The following is a 23,257-nucleotide window of genomic DNA, read 5'->3' on the forward strand; positions in this document are numbered from 1 at the left end:
GGCTTGCCCATATAAGTGGGCTTCATTAACTCTCTGTAATGAGCTTAGCAAAGCTTGAAAGCTGTGCTTTACTTATTAGTTGATTTATATTTAGGGTCTCCCAGTCCCACTGGACTCAAGAGAGACCACACTGGGGCTGCACTGAATCCTGCGGGACCGAGACGCCATTTTAAAATGATTTGTTTTAGATTTCGGCTAGGGAGGCAGGGTATCCCAACTCTGTCCACGAGTCCTGTATTAGCATACAGGTGTTTATGTTTGCAGCCGTCAATCACATCGCTCGGTTCCGCCAGTCAAAGCGCACATTTTGACTTTTTTTCCTGTAGGACTCGCGTGAGAGTCCCACAGCAATAGAGGTCTATACATTTTGAAGCTTAATTTCTCTAAAACGACTGAACAGATTTACATCTAATCACAAAATCATGTTTTCTGGATAAATATCTAGCTTTCCTGCAGCCCTTCCTTTCACGCTCCCTGTGCCCAGCAACTCTGTAGCATAGTTCATTTCACAAAATCCTCTCACTTTGCAGTCAGTGAAAGAAAAGTTAATACCAACCCCCCTTTTAAAAGAAAAACAGCAATTTATCATAAGACATAGCCTGACATTTGACCTTTGTCTATAAAGTACAAAATGTGCCAAGTGAAAAACGAAAACTAAATATAAAGGACTTTTTATTGCTCATTCGCCTGCTGAACTCCAACATGGTCACAGACATGCGTAATTGATGAACTCGTAGTGCCAGAGATAAATGTAATCTTTTCAAATAAATACAGTATGCAAAACTGCATATAATGTAAACAGCTGAAAAGACAAACACTCTCAAGGAGTGGGTTATGCCCTGCATAGTTAAATTATATTTTGTAGTTTATCTATCTTCTTGCTGATCAGCCAGTGTGGATGTGTACTGTAGAATGTTGGGAATTCTGTGATGCATGGAATGTTGGGTGTTTGTGTGAGTGAGAAATGACAGTTAGAGATGGGCTGAGCAGCAGGCAGACTGCTCCTGGTGGGGTTTGTGGTTATATGGAACTAAGGGTTGACTACAGGCTAACCTACATCTAATTCACCCGTTTACCTGGACTACCTACCTGATGTACTTGTATATCACCTGGATGTACTTAGACCGGCTAGTGAATAAAGGTACTTATGAACTCTACTTGGCTACCAGCATCTACCTGTGTCACAGCGTACAACATATTTTAGCAATGAGCAAGAGTTGGAGACTTTCCCACTTGCCTACTGATCTCCAAAGTTGGGTCAAGGAAGCAGAAGATGACATCTTTAACCAGTCCTGAAGGTGAGAAGGAGCCACAAGTCTAATTAGCGCAGAGAACTACAAAACTACGCTACATCAAGCATACAAGAGGCAACACACGAGAAATCATCGTAACTCAAGATGGTACAAAAGAAAATGGTACAAATGAAACTGGTACAGAATTCTCTGCAACCCCACCAGTGTCCTGTACATCGGACAGCCCCAACGAAAGCATGCTGTACTGTGCTTTTGCCACAAGATCTGCGCAATCAAGGAAAGATTGTTCCTTGGCAATGGCTTTCAACATGTACAAACCGAGTTTGGATGAAGCACTATCAAGATCTGTATTGCGCAAACTCTGTCTGCTGCCTGATGTGGGCGCAACTTTGGAGGTCCCTACATAACTATTTCATGTGCTACATAGATCTAAATTAGAGCAGAGCTCTCTACTGTCAGCTGTGGACGATCTCAACGCTGACACTTCACACGAGGGTGAGCTGTGGTCATTGCACAGAGACTTAAATCTTGCTGAAAGTTGTGCTCTCACTGTCTTTAGCTGACAGAGTGGTACCGGGTGGCGGAGCATGTTTGATGCCACACAGATGAAGTTTTTTTTTTTTTTTAGCACCTGGTGATAGTCCGGTGAGAGTTAATTACTTTTTCTTCTTTCTTGGTTTTGATTTTTGGTCTACGTTGAGACCTGATCTCTGCAACCGCCACTTTCATATTCAAATGCACACCTTACCTGGTCCTTGGTGTCGCGTGGAGCCTTGTGTGATGTCCTCCGGAGTCTTCGCTGCCTGCTAATGGACGCTTTGCACATAGAGCGTGCCGTGAGCCACCCGGCATAGCGTGAGACAGCATGGCACCATCTTGGGGTTGGCAATCTATCATGTGAATTGTTGGTTCTCTGAGCGTCAATTTGCCAACCACGTTTTTCACATGTGCATTGTACTCAAAGTATCTTGAAGCTGAAGGATGACAAGAACGTCGCGTTAAGGAATGAGCCCGATGCTTCTTTGCTTCTTGTTTGTGTGCCTGCAGGCAGAAGATTTTTCCAGGTACTTTTCTTCCTTTGCTTTAATCTTCGTCGGAACGCTTGTGCAGAATATGGTGGCAACAGCAGTTCCTGCCTAGACTCTATGCCGCGTTTTTCGTCCATTCACATGCAGCCATTGCTGAAGATTTTGTTTTGGCTGTGACCTTTCTGAGTCTGTCTCTTATAGTGTAGTGAGTATTGTGTGCCTGGCATACTCAAAGTACAACGGTCTGCTGCAAGAGTTGAGGAGCGATATTCTGAATCTTTGTGGAGTCATTCTTGACCGGACGCTCTGCAGCACTTATAAGGTACATTTCCAACACTTGGATCTGCTTTGAGTTAAATTTCATTTGCTCACAGGTGCACGTTATTTGACTGTCTTCCAGTGTCTTTCTCAGACAAGACTTGTTTTTGTATTGTGGTGTACACAAGTTGGGAGTGTACACACAGCTCGGGTGAGTAGTCGCTCACCGGCGTAGTTATTGATTTTACTTTTTCCTACAGTAATGGTTTTTCATTGTTAGTACAAAGTGTTTGTTTTGTAACCATGCTTGAGGGATTTAAGTATACAGTTCACATCTGCCAGCTTCCACAGTTAAGATTTTCTTGCCCAAAGGACGTCCTTATCTAGTTTATTTTAGTGGGTAGCTGCACTACATTCTGCCTTACAATAGGGATAGGCATGGGTTTTGGAACGAGTCCCTCTCTCATACAGAGTTATGCGCGGCCCCTACACAGGGGTGGGTTAATAGGAGTTGCTTTCTCATTAAGCGTTACACGCAGCCCCTACTCAGGGGTGAATTCATGGGTATGGTTGCCATTTACAGTTGTTCGATTTGTTCTATTTGGTAACCCTGACACGGGGCATGTTTATTGGGTCTCAACCAATTAACATTACATTTAACCCTTACACCGGTTTGGTTTTGGTTCATGGGTATGATTCACATTAACAGTTCTTCGATTGGTAACCCTTGCGCTGGGTATGTTTATGGGGATTTCTCCAATTAACATTACATGCAAACCTTACCCTGGCTTGGTTTTGGTACAAGGGTACAGTTCCTCTACACAGGGTGTGTTTTCATGGCTTATGGTCCCATATACATGGTTGAAGTCTTTGACCCTTACAGGTGGGTGGACTATATGGGTCACAATCCCTAGTGTTTGTATCTCATATGAGGGGTGAAAGATTGGTTTTTAGCTCCATCTTTACAGCGTATATAAGTTTCCTTACGTGAGGAATCTTGTCTATTCATTTTTTTCCCTTGCAGTAGAGGATAGGAGTGGCGGGGTGTGTTGTTTGCCCTTTGCCATTCGCAACAAAGTTTTTTCACTTTATTGTATTGGGAGAGGATGGGTTATTTTACTCAATTTATTGTATGTAAGCTATCCATTCTTTCAGTATCAAATGGCTGACCCTCTTGTGATGTTTACATAATTGCACATCCCTGGGTTTTGAACTGTTTATTGCATTTGTAATTTTTCTTGTGTATGGGTTTTCTCTTTATCTTTACCTGTATTTGCAATTTTCGTTTTTTAATTTTAAAAGGAGGCGGATGTGTTATGCCCTGCATGGTTTACTTATATCTTGTAGTGTATATTCCTCCTGATCAGCCAGTGTGCATGTGTACTGTAGAATGTTGGGAATTATGTGATGAATGGAATGTTGGATATTTGTGTGAGTGAGAAATGACAGTTATAGATGGGCTGAGCAGAAGGCAGGCAGGCTGCTCCTGGTGGGGTTTGCTGTTACATGGAACTAAGGGTTGACTACATGCTAACCTACATCTACTTCACCTGTTTACCTGGACTACTTATCTGATGTACTTGTATACCATCTGGATGTACTTGGACCAGCTAGTGAATAAAGGTACTTATGAACTCTACTTGGCTACCAGCATCTACTTGTGTCACAGGGTACAACAGAGTGCCTCATAAAAAAGTGTTCCCAGAAAGCGAGCACTCATGTAAGAATTCATGGAGAAAGTCAGAGAGGTGGTAAAGAAGGGACATTCAAGGTAAGGTACAACTACAGGACCTGGAATACCTAAAACAAAAACAGCAAAAGGAAGTTGCAAAACACACGGCTAATGGAAAGCAATGGGCAGGATGCATGCCTAGGTAAGCTTTCAGCATGCCCCAATACGTCCTTGCAACCAGACAGCTGTGCTGTCTGGTAAGTTTCAACCAATAAAGGAACTGATGGACATGGAACCATTTGTATTTCATTATTCAAAAGATCAAAATCTACTAACAGCGTGAAAATACTTATTATCAAAGCTGGAATGATTCAAAGTACGGGTAACAAAGACACATCTTGTTACGATCCATTGTAAACAGTCTTTGCACATTTTACTTTTTGCTTCTTTGGTGTCTTTAAAAGGGAGACACAATACCTGCCTATCAGTATAAGCTTGGATAGGAAGTAACATAAAGGGACAAAATACAAGGCCATTTTTGGTACACAGAAGCTAGAGGTAAACTCATGATGATGTGATATAGGTTATGTGAATAATTATGTGTTAGGAAGATAAAGAGAAAAGGAAACAAGCGAGCAACACATACCTTTGGTGCCATTTGGGAATACAGCTGCACTCACAGCGATGTGTCCTTTAAGGACATAAGTGAAGCACTCCTAAAAGGGTAAAAGTGGAAAAAGTAATCATACAAGGAGAGGAGAAAATGCTGTGTACAAGACATTTCATTGCTTCAGTAGAAGACCATAAAGAACATTAGAACAACAAGAACTAGTTACTTAACTTCATTAAAGCTCATTTTGTTGGATAGTAGTCTTCTCTAGCTGCAGATTCTTCACTTTAGAATTATCCCCAGGACCCACATTGGATGGAGAAAAATGTCCAGCAATGCTCCCAGTAGCTGGTACACTGTGGCTCTATGGCTCCATGGACGAAGCAGAGCAACATATAAAAGTCATCCGTGCTGACATTGGTTTCTTAATCTTTCTCCTACCGTGCTCTAAGACACAGAGCATTACAAACTATTTGCAGGTGACAAATGCGCCAAATCTAACTTGGCACCTTATTTTTTTTTAATTTTATTTTACAGAGTTTTATAAAGCACAAACTTGACCCGAAGGTTTCGGTTATCAGAGCACTTTACATGAGCACCAGTTGCGTTACACAAGGACACATTCATTTTCGTTAGGCATGGGGAGATTATGTGATTTGCCCAGAATCACAGGATGTTCAGCGTTCCAGTCGAGACTCGAACCTGGTTTCCCAGCATCGAGGTCGGCCGCTCTAGCCACAAGACCACATCCTCTCCCCATTAATCCTCTCCCCATTATTAAGAGGGTATTGCTTCTACTTCACAAAACTGCGAGATCAGAAGTGAGGAATCAGCAGTTAATGTATCTACCAGAAAGAGCTTTACTAAAGGTAAATAACGTGTTTCTTTTATGGATACTTCTAACTGCAAAGTCCTCAGCTTAGAACAGATGGGAAAGCAATACCTCCCAAAGGTGAAGGATTTGAGAAGTGGACTTATATAGGGAAGCTGTCCTGCAGGAGTGAACAGGCAAAGTGAGCCTCCCACCATACCTAGCTTTCAAGGCAGCAGTGTTTTGTTAATGTGTGTACTAAAACCCAAGTAACAGCCGGCAGATGTCCAAAACGGACTGATCCGTGCCTACTCCTCCGTAGCTGTCTTGGCTCTAGTGGAATGAGCCCACTAGCCCTCTGGAGGATCCTTCCCGGCCATGCGTGGTAGATCTTAATGGAGAGGACTAGTCACCTTGACAGTGTCCTCTAGTGTGCAGCTTAGCCATTTTATTGCCTCGGTGAGTTCCTGGAAAGAGCTGATTGTCCATCCAATAGTTCTTTGTATGATCAATGTAAAAGCTCAGCACTCACTTGGAATCAATATAAGATAACTAGTGCTCCTTTTTGGAGTGGTGCAGAAGGGCAAAGGACTCAGGCAGAGTAACATATTAACATGTAAAGGCTACAACACCCTGGGCAGGAAGGATGCCTGAGTTCTCTGAACCAATTTATCTAAAAAGAAGATCGTATATAAAGATTGTACAGAAAGTAATTGCAGTTAAACCATGCGGCTCTGCAAAGTGATAGCGATAAGAAAGAGTTTCGATCAGTAGGAGGACAGCTGCACAAGGTTCAAATGGAATACATATTAAAAAGGTCAGGACCATGTTAAGATCCCACTGAGGCATCAGAAATGGCTTTGGGGGAAACGTTTTTTGTAGACCCTTCAAAGACTGCATCATCACAGGCGATTTGAAGAGGGAGCTGATCAGGTAAACTCTGACACGATGCGATAGCACAAATATTTCTAACCAGGGCTCTTCATACTGCTCGAAGACGCCTTGTGTCACTTCTGGTTAGAGGTGCAAATTGCGGTCTGCGATGTGCGATAGTATAAAATATTACGTAGTACTATAATACTATAATGGAGACACACACGCAAACATGATTTCCGCCACAGCAGACAGGCGAGGAAAGAGACACAGACCTCCGAGGTATTTCAAGTGGGCAAGATGATTTTATTGCAAGTGACCCAAACACAACGCGTTTCAAGCCCGTAAGCCCTTGTTCACGTCACAGTGTCCTCTAATATATATCAGTGATGTCATCAGTGATGTCACTGACCATGTCATGAATGATGTAATATGTGACATCATCAGCAGTGGATTGCGGGTGCGCGATATATAGTTAGCGCATCTAACTATATATGGAATTTCAATGGTTTTATGCGAGTAAAATAAGGTTTTGTAAATGCAAATCCCTAACTATATATGGCCTAAAACCAATGGTTTTTTCATTGAATTTTCAAGGTTTTGTAAATGCAAATTCCTAACTATATATCGACTATAACCTATGGTTTTTTCAGTGAATTTCAATGGTTTTTTAATAGCAAATATGAAAAGCTTTAAAATGTCAAGTACGTGATAGATAAAAACATTTTCGTATTTATGCACGCTGATGTGCTTTGAACGCTGCACCCCCCTTCCCCTCTCTTTTCTCTTAGGAGTACTCTCTCTTTGTAGATAGTGAAGGGTAGTTAACGCAGGCCTTTGCCCCGTTGTAATCCGTAGTGCCTGCTTCTCTCTCCATTTGATTGATTGTTATCCAAGCATTTACTGTTTTAGAATTGGTTCTCTTTGGTTCATTCTCTATTTACAAACAAGCACAGAGTCGCAATACTCTGTTTAGTCTTTGCAGATAGTGAAAAATCGTTTAAAAAAACAAATGGAATCGAGCAAAATCAGTAGGCCACTAATGGGATCTCTTTTTGACCTCGCTAAAATAGAAACATTAACCACAACCCCTCATGAGAAATACGAAACTAGTGAGATGAACTGAGCTCCACACCATGAGGGCTGCAAGACAGCTCGGCTCCGTCACCCATCCCGCCCAAAATAACGACAAACCCTATGCAAATATTAAAAATATAGACAACACACCAGCAAAGAAACAGGGTAAAACATTTTATTAAATAACTATTTACATAACGTTGGTTTATAAGATGATGTCAGTAGTGGACCGATGTGTGAATAGGTCGGAAGTAGCACAAGGCGCCAAGATCCGGATGGAAAGTCCTGGATGTTGGGTGCCATAGTTCAGAGTTCTGAGTTTGAGCCTTTTTCAATGCCTGTGCTTTGTTGTTTCCCCTCCATCAAAAACTAAAAAAAATATAAAACTGTGCAAAAATACAAAAAAATCAAAAAATGTTTACAAAAGCAGTGCTTGTAAGACTGTCTGAAGCTTATTTCCACCTACTGCAGCTTCACTATTCTCAAAGTAAGTGAGGGTCGTTTGTGGACCTGACTGCATTTGAAAACAATGTTATATGGTACCTCCCTAAACCGCTTGACGGAGGCCCCCGAGGGGCGGTGTGATGGCACGGACTCGGAGAAGACGCTTGGCTCCGACCCCCTCCCCAAGTCTTATAGCACTGGTGTAGCCTGAGATCGCCCCTGACATAGGCGGCCGGCTCCCGGGGTCCGGCGGAACTTTTTGCCTTTTGATGACTCTTCTATTCTGGACTTTGTCCCACAATCCGTTTGACCTGAAGACACGCTGTAGTGGGGCGCCCCTTTACCGTTTTAGTTGCCATTCCGCTCGCTTTCGCTACACTGTGCCTCTTCCGCCATTCAGCTGTTTACCGCCCGCTCTTGCGACTACAGCGTCTCGCTCACCATGTAGTTGAGTTGATCCCGCTCTTGCGATGCAACGATAGGCGGCTGCCACAGGACTCTCAAAATGGCGGCAGGCTCTTCGGTTTTAGGCCTGGTCCACTAAAATGGCCCTGGGACACCTTGGAACTCGGACGCTTCCCTGATAGGGCTTGGGTCCCATTCTCGAAAGCGTCCCCACAGCCTTGAAGATTCTACAAAAGTCTTGGGGGCCCCCGACTCCCGCAGGCTTCTGGTGGGGAGCGGCTGCCATGTCTGCTCGTGGAATGGCCACGACGGAGCTACGAGATGGTAGTGCTCTCATGCTGACGCCAGCTTTAGTCTGAAACATCCAGAAACACTGTAGACTACCAATTCGATCAGTTCCGGTAGCGCCCCAACATGACCCGGAAGAGAAGAACTTGCCCTCCCCTCTTTGACTGATGGTTCTTGTTGCCTGTCCCCTCTGTTGTCATTTAACAGAACTTTTTGGACTGCTGAAAGGGGTTGTGTTCCGAACGCTGGTTGGTGGAGACATTTTGACTATATTCTTGACCTACGTTGTCACGTAATGCGTTATATGACACGCCGCGTTAGCGCACCCGGAAGTGATCCGGGGCGCGGCGCGCAGCGCGTAACGTAAGCATAACAGGTCATGTGACTTGTTAATAAAACTTTTCATTGGTTCATTTTACTTTTGTTATTTTAATGATGAAAAGCTTGGTCATATGACCTAAAAATTACGCTTTTTATTGTTTTCGAACATTATTTTTTTTTAAACATATATGTTATAATATTCCAGGCTAATGTACTTTCCCGGAAAATTTACAACTGTCCTGCAAGTAAAATATATTCCTTTTTCGAGAAAAAGGGCGTTTCTTCGTCCCATGACGGGGCCGTTGAGTAAAAGACACTCGGCCTGCTGTCTTAGTCGCCGATACGCCTGATTATCAGATTCTTATCGATCACTTTATGTTGCAGGAGTGGAAAACACAACTGCCCTTGACCATTTATCTTTACTGCGTTCCTACATATTATACCTTTTATCCGTCATGTAATTGGACTGCTTTATTTCACTTGCCTTTTACTGATTCGAAAACAGTGACTAAAATTAAAAACTTTACCAATGTAAATACTACTACCATGTTTTGTTTTAATAACCTTTATTGTGAAAATGTCAGTATACAAATACGGGCCTATAACCACATGGGCCGGCCACGGAGCAAACTGAAATCGTATATGATGAGGAGACATTTACACTGTAGAGGAACTTACAATAAAATTTTCTAGATATACATTTGCGGGCAAGGAGTTACGAGTCCCATTTATACCGGTGCCATTTTGGGCGAGGCCGGGCAGGTCCAAGATATAGTCAAAATGTCTCCACCAACAATCGGCCAGACCAGAACCCCTTTCGGCCCTTTATGCTACAAGATGGTGTCTTCCATTCAGAAAATATTGTTGGCAGCATTTTGAAAGGAAAATTAAACAGCCGTTCTCCTAGTGAGTCTCACATTGTTACATTTAGGAAGAATGTTGAAGAGTAATATGTGGAAAATCTGAAGCCATTTTTCTACAAACTCTCAATCAGCCTTGGATGGAAAAAAAAATCCTGAAGAATGTACAAACTGAAAACCAATTTTTGTCTGTATAGCATCAACAGCAACGCTTGAGTCAGCTTTGTGTCAAGCCGCCATTTTCATTCAATCAATAGCGTCCCCCTGCACACATTCAGGAACCTGGTCGTGTCTTCAGGTGAAACGGATTGTGGGACAAGCAGAAAGGAAAAGGAAAAAAGTTCCGCCGGACCTCGGGAGCCGGCCGCCTATGTCATGGGCGATCTTTGGCCACACCAGGGCAATAGTGAAGCTGCAGCAGGTGCAAAAGAGCTTCAGACAGTCTTACAAGCACTGCTTTTCTAAACATTTTTTTGTATTTTTGCACAGTTTTATATATTTTTTTTGTTTTTGATGGAGGGGAAACAACAAAAAACAGGCATTGAAAAAAGCTCAACAGTGCAGGGCGCCTTGTGCTGGTTCCGACCTATTCACACATCGGTCCACTACTGACATCACCTCATAAGCCAACGGGGCACCCCACACTGACTTTCGGCGCAGCATTGTAGGATGGCCACACCAGTGCGGCAACTTGCTGGACACCACCTCGGTGCCATCCGGATCTCGGCGCGTTCGAGTCACTGTACCGCAAGAGTGACCGGAACTCAGCTGGTCACGCCGTCTTTCGGCGCAGCATTGTAGGATGGCAATACCAGTGCAGCAACTTGCTGGACACCACCTCGGTGCCATCCGGATCTCGGCGCGTTCGAGTCACTGTACCGCAAGAGTGACCGGAACTCAGCTGAACACGCCGTCTTTCGGCGCAGCATTGTAGGATGGCCACACCAGTGCAGCAATTTGCTGGACACCACCTTGGGCAATAGTGAAGCTGCAAAAGGTGCAAATAAGCTTCAGACAGTCTTCAACTTAGTCTGATTCTTATAATAAGCTTCAGACAAAAAACAGGCATTGAAAAAAGCTCAACAGTGCAGGGCGCCTTGTGCTGGTTCCGACCTATTCACACATCGGTCCACTACTGACATCACCTCATAAGCCAACGGGGCACCCCACACTGACTTTCGGCGCAGCATTGTAGGATGGCCACACCAGTGCGGCAACTTGCTGGACACCACCTCGGTGCCATCCGGATCTCGGCGCGTTCGAGTCACTGTACCGCAAGAGTGACCGGAACTCAGCTGGTCACGCCGTCTTTCGGCGCAGCATTGTAGGATGGCCATACCAGTGCAGCAACTTGCTGGACACCACCTCGGTGCCATCCGGATCTCGGCGCGTTCGAGTCACTGTACCGCAAGAGTGACCGGAACTCAGCTGAACACGCCGTCTTTCGGCGCAGCATTGTAGGATGGCCACACCAGTGCAGCAATTTGCTGGACACCACCTTGGGCAATAGTGAAGCTGCAAAAGGTGCAAATAAGCTTCAGACAGTCTTCAACTTAGTCTGATTCTTATAATAAGCTTCAGATAGTCTTACAAGCACTGCTCAGAACTCTCAACTATGGCACTCAACATCCAGGACTTGCCATTCGGATCTTGGCGCCTTGTGCTGGTTCCGACCTATTCACACATCGGTCCACTACTGACATCACCTCATAAGCCAACGGGGCACCCCACGCCGACTTTCGGCACAGCATTGTAGGATGGCCACACCAGTGCGGCAACTTGCTGGACACAACCTCGGTGCCATCCGGATCTCGGCGCGTTCGAGTCACTGTACCGCAAGAGTGACCGGAACTCAGCTGGACACGCCGTCTTTCGGCGCAGCATTGTAGGATGGGCACACCAGTGCGGCAATTTACTGGACACCACCTCGGTGCCATCCGGATCTCGGCGCGTTGTGCTGCCTTCGGCCTATTCGCACATCGGTCCGCTACTGACGCCGCCTCACGTGCCAACGGATTTTCTACGCTTTTTGTAGCCCTATGCCGCATAACAGGTCATGTGACTTGTTTATAAAACTTTTCATTGGTTCATTTTACTTTTGGTTTCCTAAAGATGGAAGGCTTGGTCATGTGACCTAAAAATAACACTTTTCATTGGTTTAGAACATTTTTTTTTCCCAAACGATGAAAGCCCCACCTTGTTTCTGGATGTTTCAGACTGAAGCTGGCGTCAGCATGAGAGCACCACCATCTCGTGGCTCCGTCGTGGTCATTCCGCGAGCAATCATGGCAGCCGCTCCCCACCGGAAGCCTGCGGGAGTCGAGGGCCCCCAAGACTTTTGTAGAATCTTCACGGCTGAGGGGACGCTTTTCGAGAATGGAGCCCAAGCCCTAGCAGGCAAGCGTCCGAGTTCCAAGGTGTCCCAGGGCCATTTTAGTGGACCAGGCCCAAAACCGAAGAGCCGTCCGCCATTTTAAGAGTCACGTGGCAGCCGCCTATCGCTGCACTGCAAGAGTGGGAGCAACTCAACAACATGGTGAGCGAGACGCTGTAGCCGCAAGAGCGGGCGCAACTCAGCTGGATGGCCGCCACCTGGGGAGGCCCGTTCACGCCGCCTCCCCCACGCCCCCCCCCACGCCAATTTTCGGAGCAGCATTGTAGGATACCAAAACCAGTGCGGCAGTTTACTGGACATCACCTGGGTGCCATCAACATCTCAGCGCGTTCTGCTGCCTTGGGACTATTCGCACAACAGACCGCTACTGACGAGGCCTCCCCCCGCACCACCCGGGACGCCCCACGCCAATTTTCGGAGCAGCATTGTAGGATACCAAAACCAGTGCGGCACCCAGGCGACATCACCTGGGTGCCGTCCAAAACTCAGCACGTTGTGCTGCCTTGGGACTATTCGCACAAAAGACAGCTTCTGACAATTGTTGCTTTTTTTGGTGAAAAATGTTTAAATGTTTTTACAGTTTTTGTTCCGTTCATTATATTTAAAAGTTAATAAAGTTTTATAATGTTACTTTGTTGGAGTGTTATATATTTTTTTAAAAACGGGTGAACGGGGCCTTGAATCGGGTTATTGTCATGTGTGGGCTTTGCAAGTGTACTGCTACAGGATCGGACATTTCAAACTCAAATGCACGTTCTTTTTCTTACCTTTCCGAAGCATGGAGCGCAATAGCAGGCAGAGAAAGGGTGATGCAAGTGTTGAACACTGCCTAGCCTGGAAGTTGCTGGCATTCCTCCCTCCCCCCCCCCGCCCGCTCCTGAAAGAGGACACACACACACCGCCGCCCCGAGTACTTCACAGATCTTTAAAAGACCATGCGCTTGTTTATGAGGCTTAAATGGTTTATCACCCCTTCTAGAACCCCTGCATCGACCCTCTGACGTTTCCTGGAAGAATTACCACGTAACACAATACCAAGCCCTGTCAGCTGAAACCCCCGAGGAATCATGGGGCATATTATCAAGGGGGTTTATCTCCGCTTTTTTGGCTTTAAAAGCCAAGAAAGCGGAGATAAAATTATCTCCCTATTACCAAGCTGTCGCTAACACCAGTTCGTGACAGCTAAAAGGAGATAGCGACCATCGTGGGCCCCGCTTTGCATGTCAGTGATAGTGCCCTGAGCAGTTCTTAGCCATGTTATCCAATGGGAGGTGGATAACATGGCTAAGAGCATTTGCTCGATAATACATGAATATCGCTGACTTTTCAGCGATATTCATGCATTGCGGCCGTTTTTTATCGCATTTGCGATAAACCTTGCTAATAGCAAGGTTTATCTGCGATAAAAATCGCCGATGTGCGGCGATAATTTTTGTCTCTAAACAAGTTAGAGACAAAAATTATCGCTAGTTGTTGGTAATATGCCCCCGGGTTTTTGCTTGCAGAAATCGGGAGGCGGGAGACTAGCACTGAAATCAGTAGTCTCACGCCTGAATCGGGAGGGTTGGCATGTCTGGATTCTCTACAGCTGGGGCCATAAACTACATCCGCAGGGGTAGGTGATAGCCTGGGACCAGCCTGGCATCTAAAATGGCTGCCGTGCACGACAAAATTGTGGCATTGGAAAAAAGGCAAGATGGCGCAGACAATGTTTATCAATAAGGATTCATTTATAACAAAATATTTTATCGCAGTGACAAATTGGCGGTCAACACTTCCTGATTTCCATCGAATCGAACGTTAACAGACGTCACGCAGCAAAAAAAATAAAAAGCTCACGCACAGCCGCTGGAAGAGATGTATCAACATATATGAGCCTCCTCAGCCACCCTCATGAAACATAGGGGATTAGGATACGTCTCCCGCACCCCCTTATACCTAGTAATTTAATTAAAACGAAGCACAAAATGGCGAATTCCCGTTTCGCTACCAGTTTGCGGCCCAGTTCGCGGCCCGTGAAGCGCTTCTACCGTGAAAAATCTTTTTTTTTTATTTTCCTCACGGGACCCTTTAATAACCCCAACAACATTCCTAGGGGGTCAAGAGGGGTATACCTTGCCCCCTTTCATTAAATTCCCCCTTCGTTTTTCACCTCTTCTTCTCTCTCGATCCTACCGAGAGATACGATGGCGGCCGCTCCGGACTGTTTAGAATGTTGACAGACACCGGGGAGCCAATCAGCTTTCTGCGCGCAAAGTTCCGTTTCGCGAAAAGTAAGCGAACCGGAGCGCAGCCCGGAGCGCTGTTACAGATATATATCTTGTTTTGAACGTTAATTTCTCAAAAACTACTGGAGCACATATATTGAGACCTAGCAAAGGCACATCGGGCTAACAGTCCCTACAATTTTGCCAAGTTTCGTGCAAATCCATTCAGCCGTTCGAGCTAAAAGTGAGTCCAACCGCCCTATGGAAATTAACATGGGAAAAACGCGTTTTGGGACCCCCCTTTTTTCTCGCCCCCCCCTTGAGTAAACCCCCCCAAAAGGGCTGCTCAGAAACAAAATGTGCCATTTTCCTGAAAATTTCAGCCGATTCCGTCCACAAACGCCAAAGTTATTAGACATAGAATTTTCAAAAGTTCCATAGACAAATAATCCTAACTATATATACCTACTGGCGATAGCCAGTAGGTAATGTAATGTAATATATATATATATATATATATATATATATATATATATATATATATATATATATATATATATATATATATATATATATATATATATATATATATATATATATATATATATATATATATATACACACATACATACACACATATTACCTACTGGCGGTCGCCAGTAGGTATATATGGTTAGGACCTAGTTTCCATAGGAAATCCGCAACATTCTATTGGGAATAACTTTGGCGCCGGTTGAGGAATTTGCGTGTAATTTTCCATAATTTAGGCAAGCTCCGCTCTGCTCCTTCCCTGAAAGTGTCGGGGGGATTTGTCAAGCGGGGGCCGAGAAAAAAGGAGGTCCCAAAACGTGTTTTCCCCATGTTAATTTCCATAGGACGTTCAGACACGGCTACAGCCTGAACCGCTGAATGGAATTACACCAAACTTTGCAAAATTGTAGGGACTGGTACGCAGAAGTGACTTTTCTATATGTGGTGAAAATTGCTCCAGTGGTTTTTACGAAAATTAACTTTAAAAAAATGTATATATCTATATGCGCGCTTAGGGTACGCGTACCGGTAAGCGCACCACGGAAGTGCGCGAGCATAAAGCTGATTGGCTCACGGGTGTCTGTCAACATTCCAAACAGTCCGGAGAGTCCGCCATCTTGTGTCTCGGTAGAATCGAGACACAAAAGGTGAAAATAAAAGGGGGAAATTATTTAAAGGGGGCAGGGTAGACACCCCCTAGGTTTTCTGAGGGGGGCCTAGAAGGACCCTGAAGGGCAAAAAAACAAATTTTTCTTTTTGAAATTTTCGCGGGGTAAGCGCTGGGTGCGTTCCCATGTACGCTTCCAGGTACGCGTACCCTGAGTGTATCAAAGGGAAAAACAGTGAAAGAAAATAATGTAAAATAAGAATTTGGAGTGCTTAGAGGTAGGGTAGCTCTAAAAAGAGCTGTTGTGTTATGTGGGTGATTTAAGTACCTACAAATAGGTACCGATGCAGAGTCTAAAATTCAAGAGAAAGACTGTTCCCCTCATCTGAGAAATGTAAACAACATTTTTGGGGCCTGGGGGATCCTTGTGGGACCCCCTGAGCAAGCCTAGGGGGTCAGGGTGCTTCTACCCTGCTCCCTTTGCGTGTTTTGCACCTTTGTTTCACTGCTTTCTTGTGCCTTGGTTCTACCGAGGCACAAGATGGCTGCCAACACTTCCTGGTTTGGAGTGTTGACAGACAGTGGCATCCAATCTGCATGCCTTCCCGAGAAAGCTGCATGCTCATTGGCTGTCAACAATCCTAACCAGGAAGTGTTGGCATCCATCTTGTGCTCGATAGACAAAGGCAAAAGAAAGCAAAAAAACAAACGTGAAGAACACAAAAAGGGGGCAGGGTAAATACACCCCGACACCCTAGGCCTGCCCAGGTGGACAAAAAAGGACCACATTTTTTTTCTTTAAACCTGGTCTGTTTTTTAAAAAAAATTACCCCCTGGGGGGGACCAAATCGCGGGGGCATAGTGATAAATTAGTGTGGGGGGTCCACAATCCCCACTCGGGGCAAAGCAACGCAGGCCCTTGGTGTATACTGGAGGCTCCTGGTGGGCTAGTTGCCCCCCAGGGACCCCCAGTATGGAAGGGGAATTAGTTCCTTCTCTGCAAACGTGCCAGGGGTTGCGCTGCAGAGTGTTGTAAAAAGGGGGCGTGCCCTCTGAACACCTGCATGCAAAATGTAGTAAATCAGTATAAAAAAAAAATACATTTAAAAAATTGTCATTTAAAAAGCCGTCGAAATTCAATGAACAAACCATAGGTTTCAGGCCTTATATAGTTAGGAATTAGCATTTAAAAAACCTTGAAAATTCAATTAGAAAACCATAGGTTTGCGGCCTTATATAGTTAGGAATTAGCATTTAAAAAACCTTGCAAATTCACTGAAAAAACCATAGGTTTCAGGCCTTATATAGTTAGGAATTAGCATTTAAAAAACCTTGCAAATTCACTGAAAAAAACATAGGTTTCAGGCCTTATATAGTTAGGAATTAGCATTTAAAAAACCTTGCAAATTCACTGAAAAAACCACAGGTTTCAGGCCTTATATAGCTTTTAAAAAACCTTTGAAATTCACTCAAAAAACTAAGTTTTAGGGGTGTTATAGTTAGCTGAACATTTCACTCATACAAAACCATTGAAATTGCTCCTATATAGTTAGTTGTGCTAACTATATTTCGCGCACCCGCAATCCACTGCTGATGATGTCACATATTACATCATGACATGGTCAGTGACATCACTGATGACATCTCAAATGACATCACTGATGACATCATCCACGTGACAATCACATACACCTTTTCATACACTAGTAAAATCTTTCATCACTCTGTAAAATACAGAGTATCATATTTCAATCCATTGACACAGCAATACAAGTATTTAAAAACCCACTCATTGATTCCTAGATGTATACACACACATCTAATCACTTACCTGTAGATTCACTCATACATGCTGTCAATGAACAATAGAACACTATCAAAAATACTTATACACCTATATCGACATTACACACCAGCACACAACCTATTCACATATGAAGTTATCCTACTCACTTATGCATGAAATGGATCATACTTCATTATAACAAGTATACAGTTATCCATAAAGTCACTCACACAATCATTGAGTCTTATGTATACTTATTTATATACAACTGACACATACACTACCTTTTATTTTTCTAGTTTGTTGGACATGTACCAATTGAGAAATATGTTTGCTCATCACCACACCCATAAAGCTATTCACTCACCCAAACAACTGTCAGAACATGTAGTTTTAACTTCATATATCTACTGAAACAACTATTCACACATCTTTGGGCAGTCACACACCCTCCACCGAACCACACACACATTCACTCTCCCATACAAATACTCAATTAACTAATCAATAACTAATATAGACTTTCACATAGCTAGTAACCAACTGGAGAACCAGTTTCCGCAACAACTGACAAAGTGATACAGATATTCACACAGTTTAGTCACTATCCACTATATTTAGTGAAACACTATACATTGTTAAAGTCCTCCATCCAAATATTTATTTTTATATATCCACTCATACTTCAATGCAAATTGCTATATATATAATGCATATTTAAATAACGATCATTTGAGATGTCATCAGTGATGTCACTGACCGGGTCATGAATGATGTAATATGTGACATCATCAGCAGTGGATTGCGGGTGCGCGAAATATAGTTAGTACAACCAACTATATAGGAGCAATTTCAATGGTTTTGTATGAGTGAAATATCCAGCTAACTATAACACCCCTAAAACTTATAGTTTTTTTTGTGAATTTCAAAGGTTTTTAAAAAGCTAATTCCTAACTATATAAGGCCTGAAACCTATGATTTTTTTCAGTGAATATATATATATATATTCACTGAAAAAACCATAGGTTATAGACCATATATAGTTAGGAATTAGCATTTACAAAACCTTGAAAATTCACTGAAAAAACCATAGGTTATAGACCATATATAGTTAGGGATTAGCATTTACAAAACCTTAATTTACTCACACAAAACCATTGAAATTCGCATATATAGTTACTATTGAGGAATTGGTAACCAGGTCGTAAGTCAGGCGCACTGCATGGGGTAAATTATACCAAATTGAACTGTAATTGAAGTGAACTCCAAGAGAGATGGGGACCGGTTACCAGCAATCCCCAGAAAACCCTGAATAGCAATCCAGAGTTTGTCACAATCTCACACAAGTTACTCCCTGAGCTCTACAAAATTAAACAATAATGCAATTTCTGCAAAAAGGTAAGAAGGACAGTTCCACTCTAGTGCAGAAGTAATGTCTTTTTGTTCTTGATAATATATCCGTTGAAGTGAGCAAATCAAATATTGTGATTCTCCAATACACTTTGATGTTCGTTTCTCGTTTCACAAGCTTCTTCAAATCAATCTTTTTACAGTCTTTTACAAGTTTCTTCAGATCAATCCATAAACAGCCTTCAGTTCAATCCATAAACAGCCACAGCCAACACGTGTTTCGTCAGATGCTATATACATGCATCTAATGACTTCATCACGGCTGCAACCCAATAAATTAAACATTGTATAAGTAAATTCATCTAACACCAATTTATTCAGTATCCTTCACCAGAGTAGTAGGAATAAAAATAAAAATAATGCTCAGTTGACTACTAGTATAAATCATTAGTGAAGTCACCAATGTGATGATATATACACCACAGTCTCTAAAAAACGTGTTAATATACACAAAGTGCAAATAGTCCCAATATTCCGTGCTGAAGTAAACAAGGTGTGGAATAGTCCCATCCACCGTGAAAACCAATTACAAAAAAGAAAAAAGAAGTACCTTAAATGTAATTCCGTCCTTCCCTGGACTTATTCATACAACTCAAACTTTGAGACAAGTATGGAACATGCCTGGAATAGAGGTACACCAACCTAGTCAATCCTGGTCAATATGTCAAATTAAATTGTCTATAAACTAATAACAAACCATGACGCTATTTATTTAACGTCATGTATCCAAAATTCTATAATTTGATAACCTCCATATATTGTTAGACAAAAGGTAATACTGTCACACCTAACCTTAAAGAGCAGCTCCGTGACTAATAATTACAAGTCTGCATCAATCTCTCATATCCGTATATTCTAAAAGACATATCCGTACATATTCCGTGAGGTAGGAGACCTTACCTCATTAATCCCACATCTAAGACCTTGTAGTTGTCTTTATACGTAAACTTCACTTTGTAACGATAAATCTGGAATCCAGGATACACGTGTACATGTACCTGAAAAATACCGAAACTGGGTTTGAGTCTCTGTCCCGCTCACGCGCGTCCCTTTCCCCCTCGGTAACGGTCCTCACCTGCACATATCTTCGGAACTCTCTCAATCAGTTCATTCGCGTTAGCGTCCTGTTTGTGCGCCATTTTAAAGAAGTGCCCGTACGACATGTTTGCGGGCGCCATATTAGAATATCTATTGCCTGATTAAATGTCAAAAACTACTAAGTAGCAGTGATTATATTGTACAATGCACCGTGTAAAATACGAAACAATAACCATAACTAATTATGTTGCGTGTATTTATAAGAAAGTGGCAGGAGGTCCGACATTTTATCGATGTATTAATTTTAGTTGATAAATGCCTAATATTGACTAGATGTATACTCCAATAAGTAGGCATTTATTGAAAGTCTGTAATATGACGATAGATATATAGATATACTTTGATATCTCAAGTACGACCAACTATCGTGGAAAGGTGGAACAGTCCTTTGTCTATTTTGATACACCCATTAATACGTGTTGTCAGAGTAAATTCCTAAATGGTGCCACAACATTATTTATTACGTTTGAACTTGAATATTAAGAAGTAAATTCAAACCATACCAATTATATATAAGAGGATCTATTCCTCTAAAAGATATAAATAAAAGAGCTATCATAATTCGTATTGACTGCTATCTCGAACTCTGAATCTCAAAACTTACTGTCTCCACACAACCCTCTCGGCTATGTTTATGTCTATTCTTTAACGTTCCTGGCTAGTGTACCTATAACCCAGGTGCTCCTTTCTTGACCACATGTAGCATGTCCCATGAACTGGTACTATACACCAAGAAAGAGGGGTGATTGAGAAAAAAAGGAAGTTAAAGTTCAGTACAAGCAACTTGAAAGCATAGTAGTTATTTCTGAAACATCTCTGTCATAAGTCAAATTTAACGTAAATAAGTTTTTCTTCATAGACCCGTATTTCATTAAAATATCTTTCATAAATTATATCGCATACATATATAAATGTTCATAATTCCAAGAAACGATCCTTCATTTTTAGAATCACATCCATTGGTTCGACCAAGAACTGCAATATACTCGTACAGTATAGCAATAATATCACTAACTATATATCGCACACCCGCAATCCACTGCTGATGATGTCACATATTACATCATTCATGACATGGTCAGTGACATCACTGATGACATCTCAAATGACTTCACTGATGACAACATCCAGTGACTGTATGCTTCTGTAAAGTTAAAATATGTCTTACATATTGAAGAATGAGTGGATGTAGAAGTGTCTGGATGAAGGATTTAGTAGGTGCATGACTGACTGTATGAGTGAGTGATTAAATGTGTCTCACTGAGTGCATGGGTTAGTGAGTAAACGGTCTTAATTTGTGCATCATTATATCTGTTGTTCTGTAAACTGCTGCACGTGTAGATCAGTAGCTATATGAGTAACTATATGGGTTATTGATTGGTTGCCCAAGTATTTGTATGGGCGAGTGAGTGTGTGTGTGTGTGGGTGTCTGGGAGGTGTGTGACTGTGCATAGATGTGTGAACAGTTGATTCACTAGATGTTAGGGTTCAAAACTGCATGTGGAAACAGCTGTATGGGTGGTTGACTGTGTGCATGAGTGTATTGGTGAGTGAATGGATATCTCAGTGCTACATGTCAAAGTAAGTACATATGTAAAACACAGTACATGTGAGAGTTGACATATATAAATTACTGTGTATAAGAGCTAGTGAATGTGTGAGTGGCTGCAAGGATCATTGAAAACTTGTATCAGTGATTGTATAAGAGAGTAAATATATGTTAGAATATGTTTGAATTAGTAAGGTGTGTATAACTGTATAGTTGAGGAAATGGAGGTGTGATTGATTCTTTGCATGACTGACTAGGTGTATGAGTAACTCCATGGATGAGTGACAATCTGTGAGTGTCTGTTTACTCTGAGTGTATCTAAGGTTTATTAGAGTCTGAAGAGGTTGATCGTATTATCACATGAATGATGTCATCAGTGATGTTGTCAGTGATGTCATTTGAGTTGTCATCAGTGATGTCATCAGTGATGTCACTGACCATGTCATGAATGATGTAATATGTGACATCATCAGCAGTGGATTGCGGGTGCGCGATACATAGTTATTGAAACTAACTATATATGCGAATTTCAATGGTTTTGTGTGAGTAAAATAAGGTTTTGTAAATGCTAATCCCTAACTATATATGGTCTATAACCTATGGTTTTTTCAGTGAATTTTCAAGGTTTTGTAAATGCTAATTCCTAACTATATATGGTCTATAACCTATGGTTTTTTCAGTGAATTTCAATGTTTTTTTAATAGCAAATATCAAAAGCTGTAAAATGTATTCTTTTAATCGAAAAATATTTTTATATGTTTTTAATATAATTTTTTTTGTATATATATATATTTTTTAATTATTTTTTTTGTTTCGCTACCGGTCGCGCACCGGGTAGCTTCCCGTTAGCTCAATTTGGTGCCGCGACCCGGTCCGCGAACCGGTAAACGTTCCATTAGCGCAACTGCCGCATTAGAAAACAACATCGTGAAGCATCGCGTAAGCGCGACATATCGCGTTGCCGCATGATGCGTCTTATGACGCGCTGCGTTAGCGCACCCGGAAGCGCTCCGGAGCGCGACGCGCAGCGCCCCGGAAGCGCTCCGGGGTGCGTAACGTAAGTGTAACAGGTCATGTGACCTGAAAATAACACTTTTTATTGGTTCTGAACCTTTTTTTTTTTCAAAATGATGAAAGCACCCACCTTTTTACCTCATTTTTACTTTCTACTTCCAGAGAGCAAGACCTGTTTTTTAGAATGGCTTCTATTTTAGCTGCAGCTGGTGCTTCTCAGCAACCACTACCACCACCACCACCACCAAAAGGACCACCTCCAACACTGGGCTTTGGTGTAGAGGAAGATAATGAGGATGAAGAGGAGGAGGAGGAAGAGCAAGTAAAGCAGTTCCTGACAGAAACACCATTGCAGAGCCATTCCCAAGCACAAGTAAGGGATCTTGCTGCCAACCCCCCAAATGTCATCCCCAGCACCTCCAGTGGACAAAGCTCATTCGCCGGACCAGAAGGCCGAGAAATGGTCTACAATTTTCAAACTCCTTTTGAAAGCTACAAAATAGTTTGTATATATTGTGGAGGAACTATCAGTTTTGGAGAAAAGAGTATTACTTTGATTATCCGAGCTGGAGAAAATCATAAATGCAACAAGAAGACAAAACATTGATTCCTTTTTATTTTTTTTTGCTCCTGTTGAGACATGTTCTAACCCTGCTTTTTTGTTATTTCCCCTAAAAAAACACAAAATAGTTTCCAAAAATCCTAAAAAAATCAAAAAATTGTTCTGAAAATTAATAAAAAAAATAAAAAACAAGAAAAA

General features: G+C 42.4%; 1 protein-coding gene across 1 annotated transcript in view; it reads right to left on the reverse strand.

Annotated features, from left to right (window-relative positions):
* Positions 1-23,257, reverse strand: part of XPNPEP1 (X-prolyl aminopeptidase 1) — a 534,678-nt gene that overhangs the window by 71,191 nt on the left and 440,230 nt on the right. The window contains exon 17 of the mRNA XM_086922757.1: positions 4,858-4,927. Within this exon, the coding sequence (XP_086778883.1) occupies positions 4,858-4,927 (70 nt within the window). The remainder of the gene's footprint in view (positions 1-4,857; positions 4,928-23,257) is intronic.

The sequence above is a fragment of the Lissotriton vulgaris genome, chromosome 5 (assembly GCF_964263255.1).
Source record: "Lissotriton vulgaris chromosome 5, aLisVul1.2, whole genome shotgun sequence".
NCBI lineage: Eukaryota > Metazoa > Chordata > Amphibia > Caudata > Salamandridae > Lissotriton > Lissotriton vulgaris.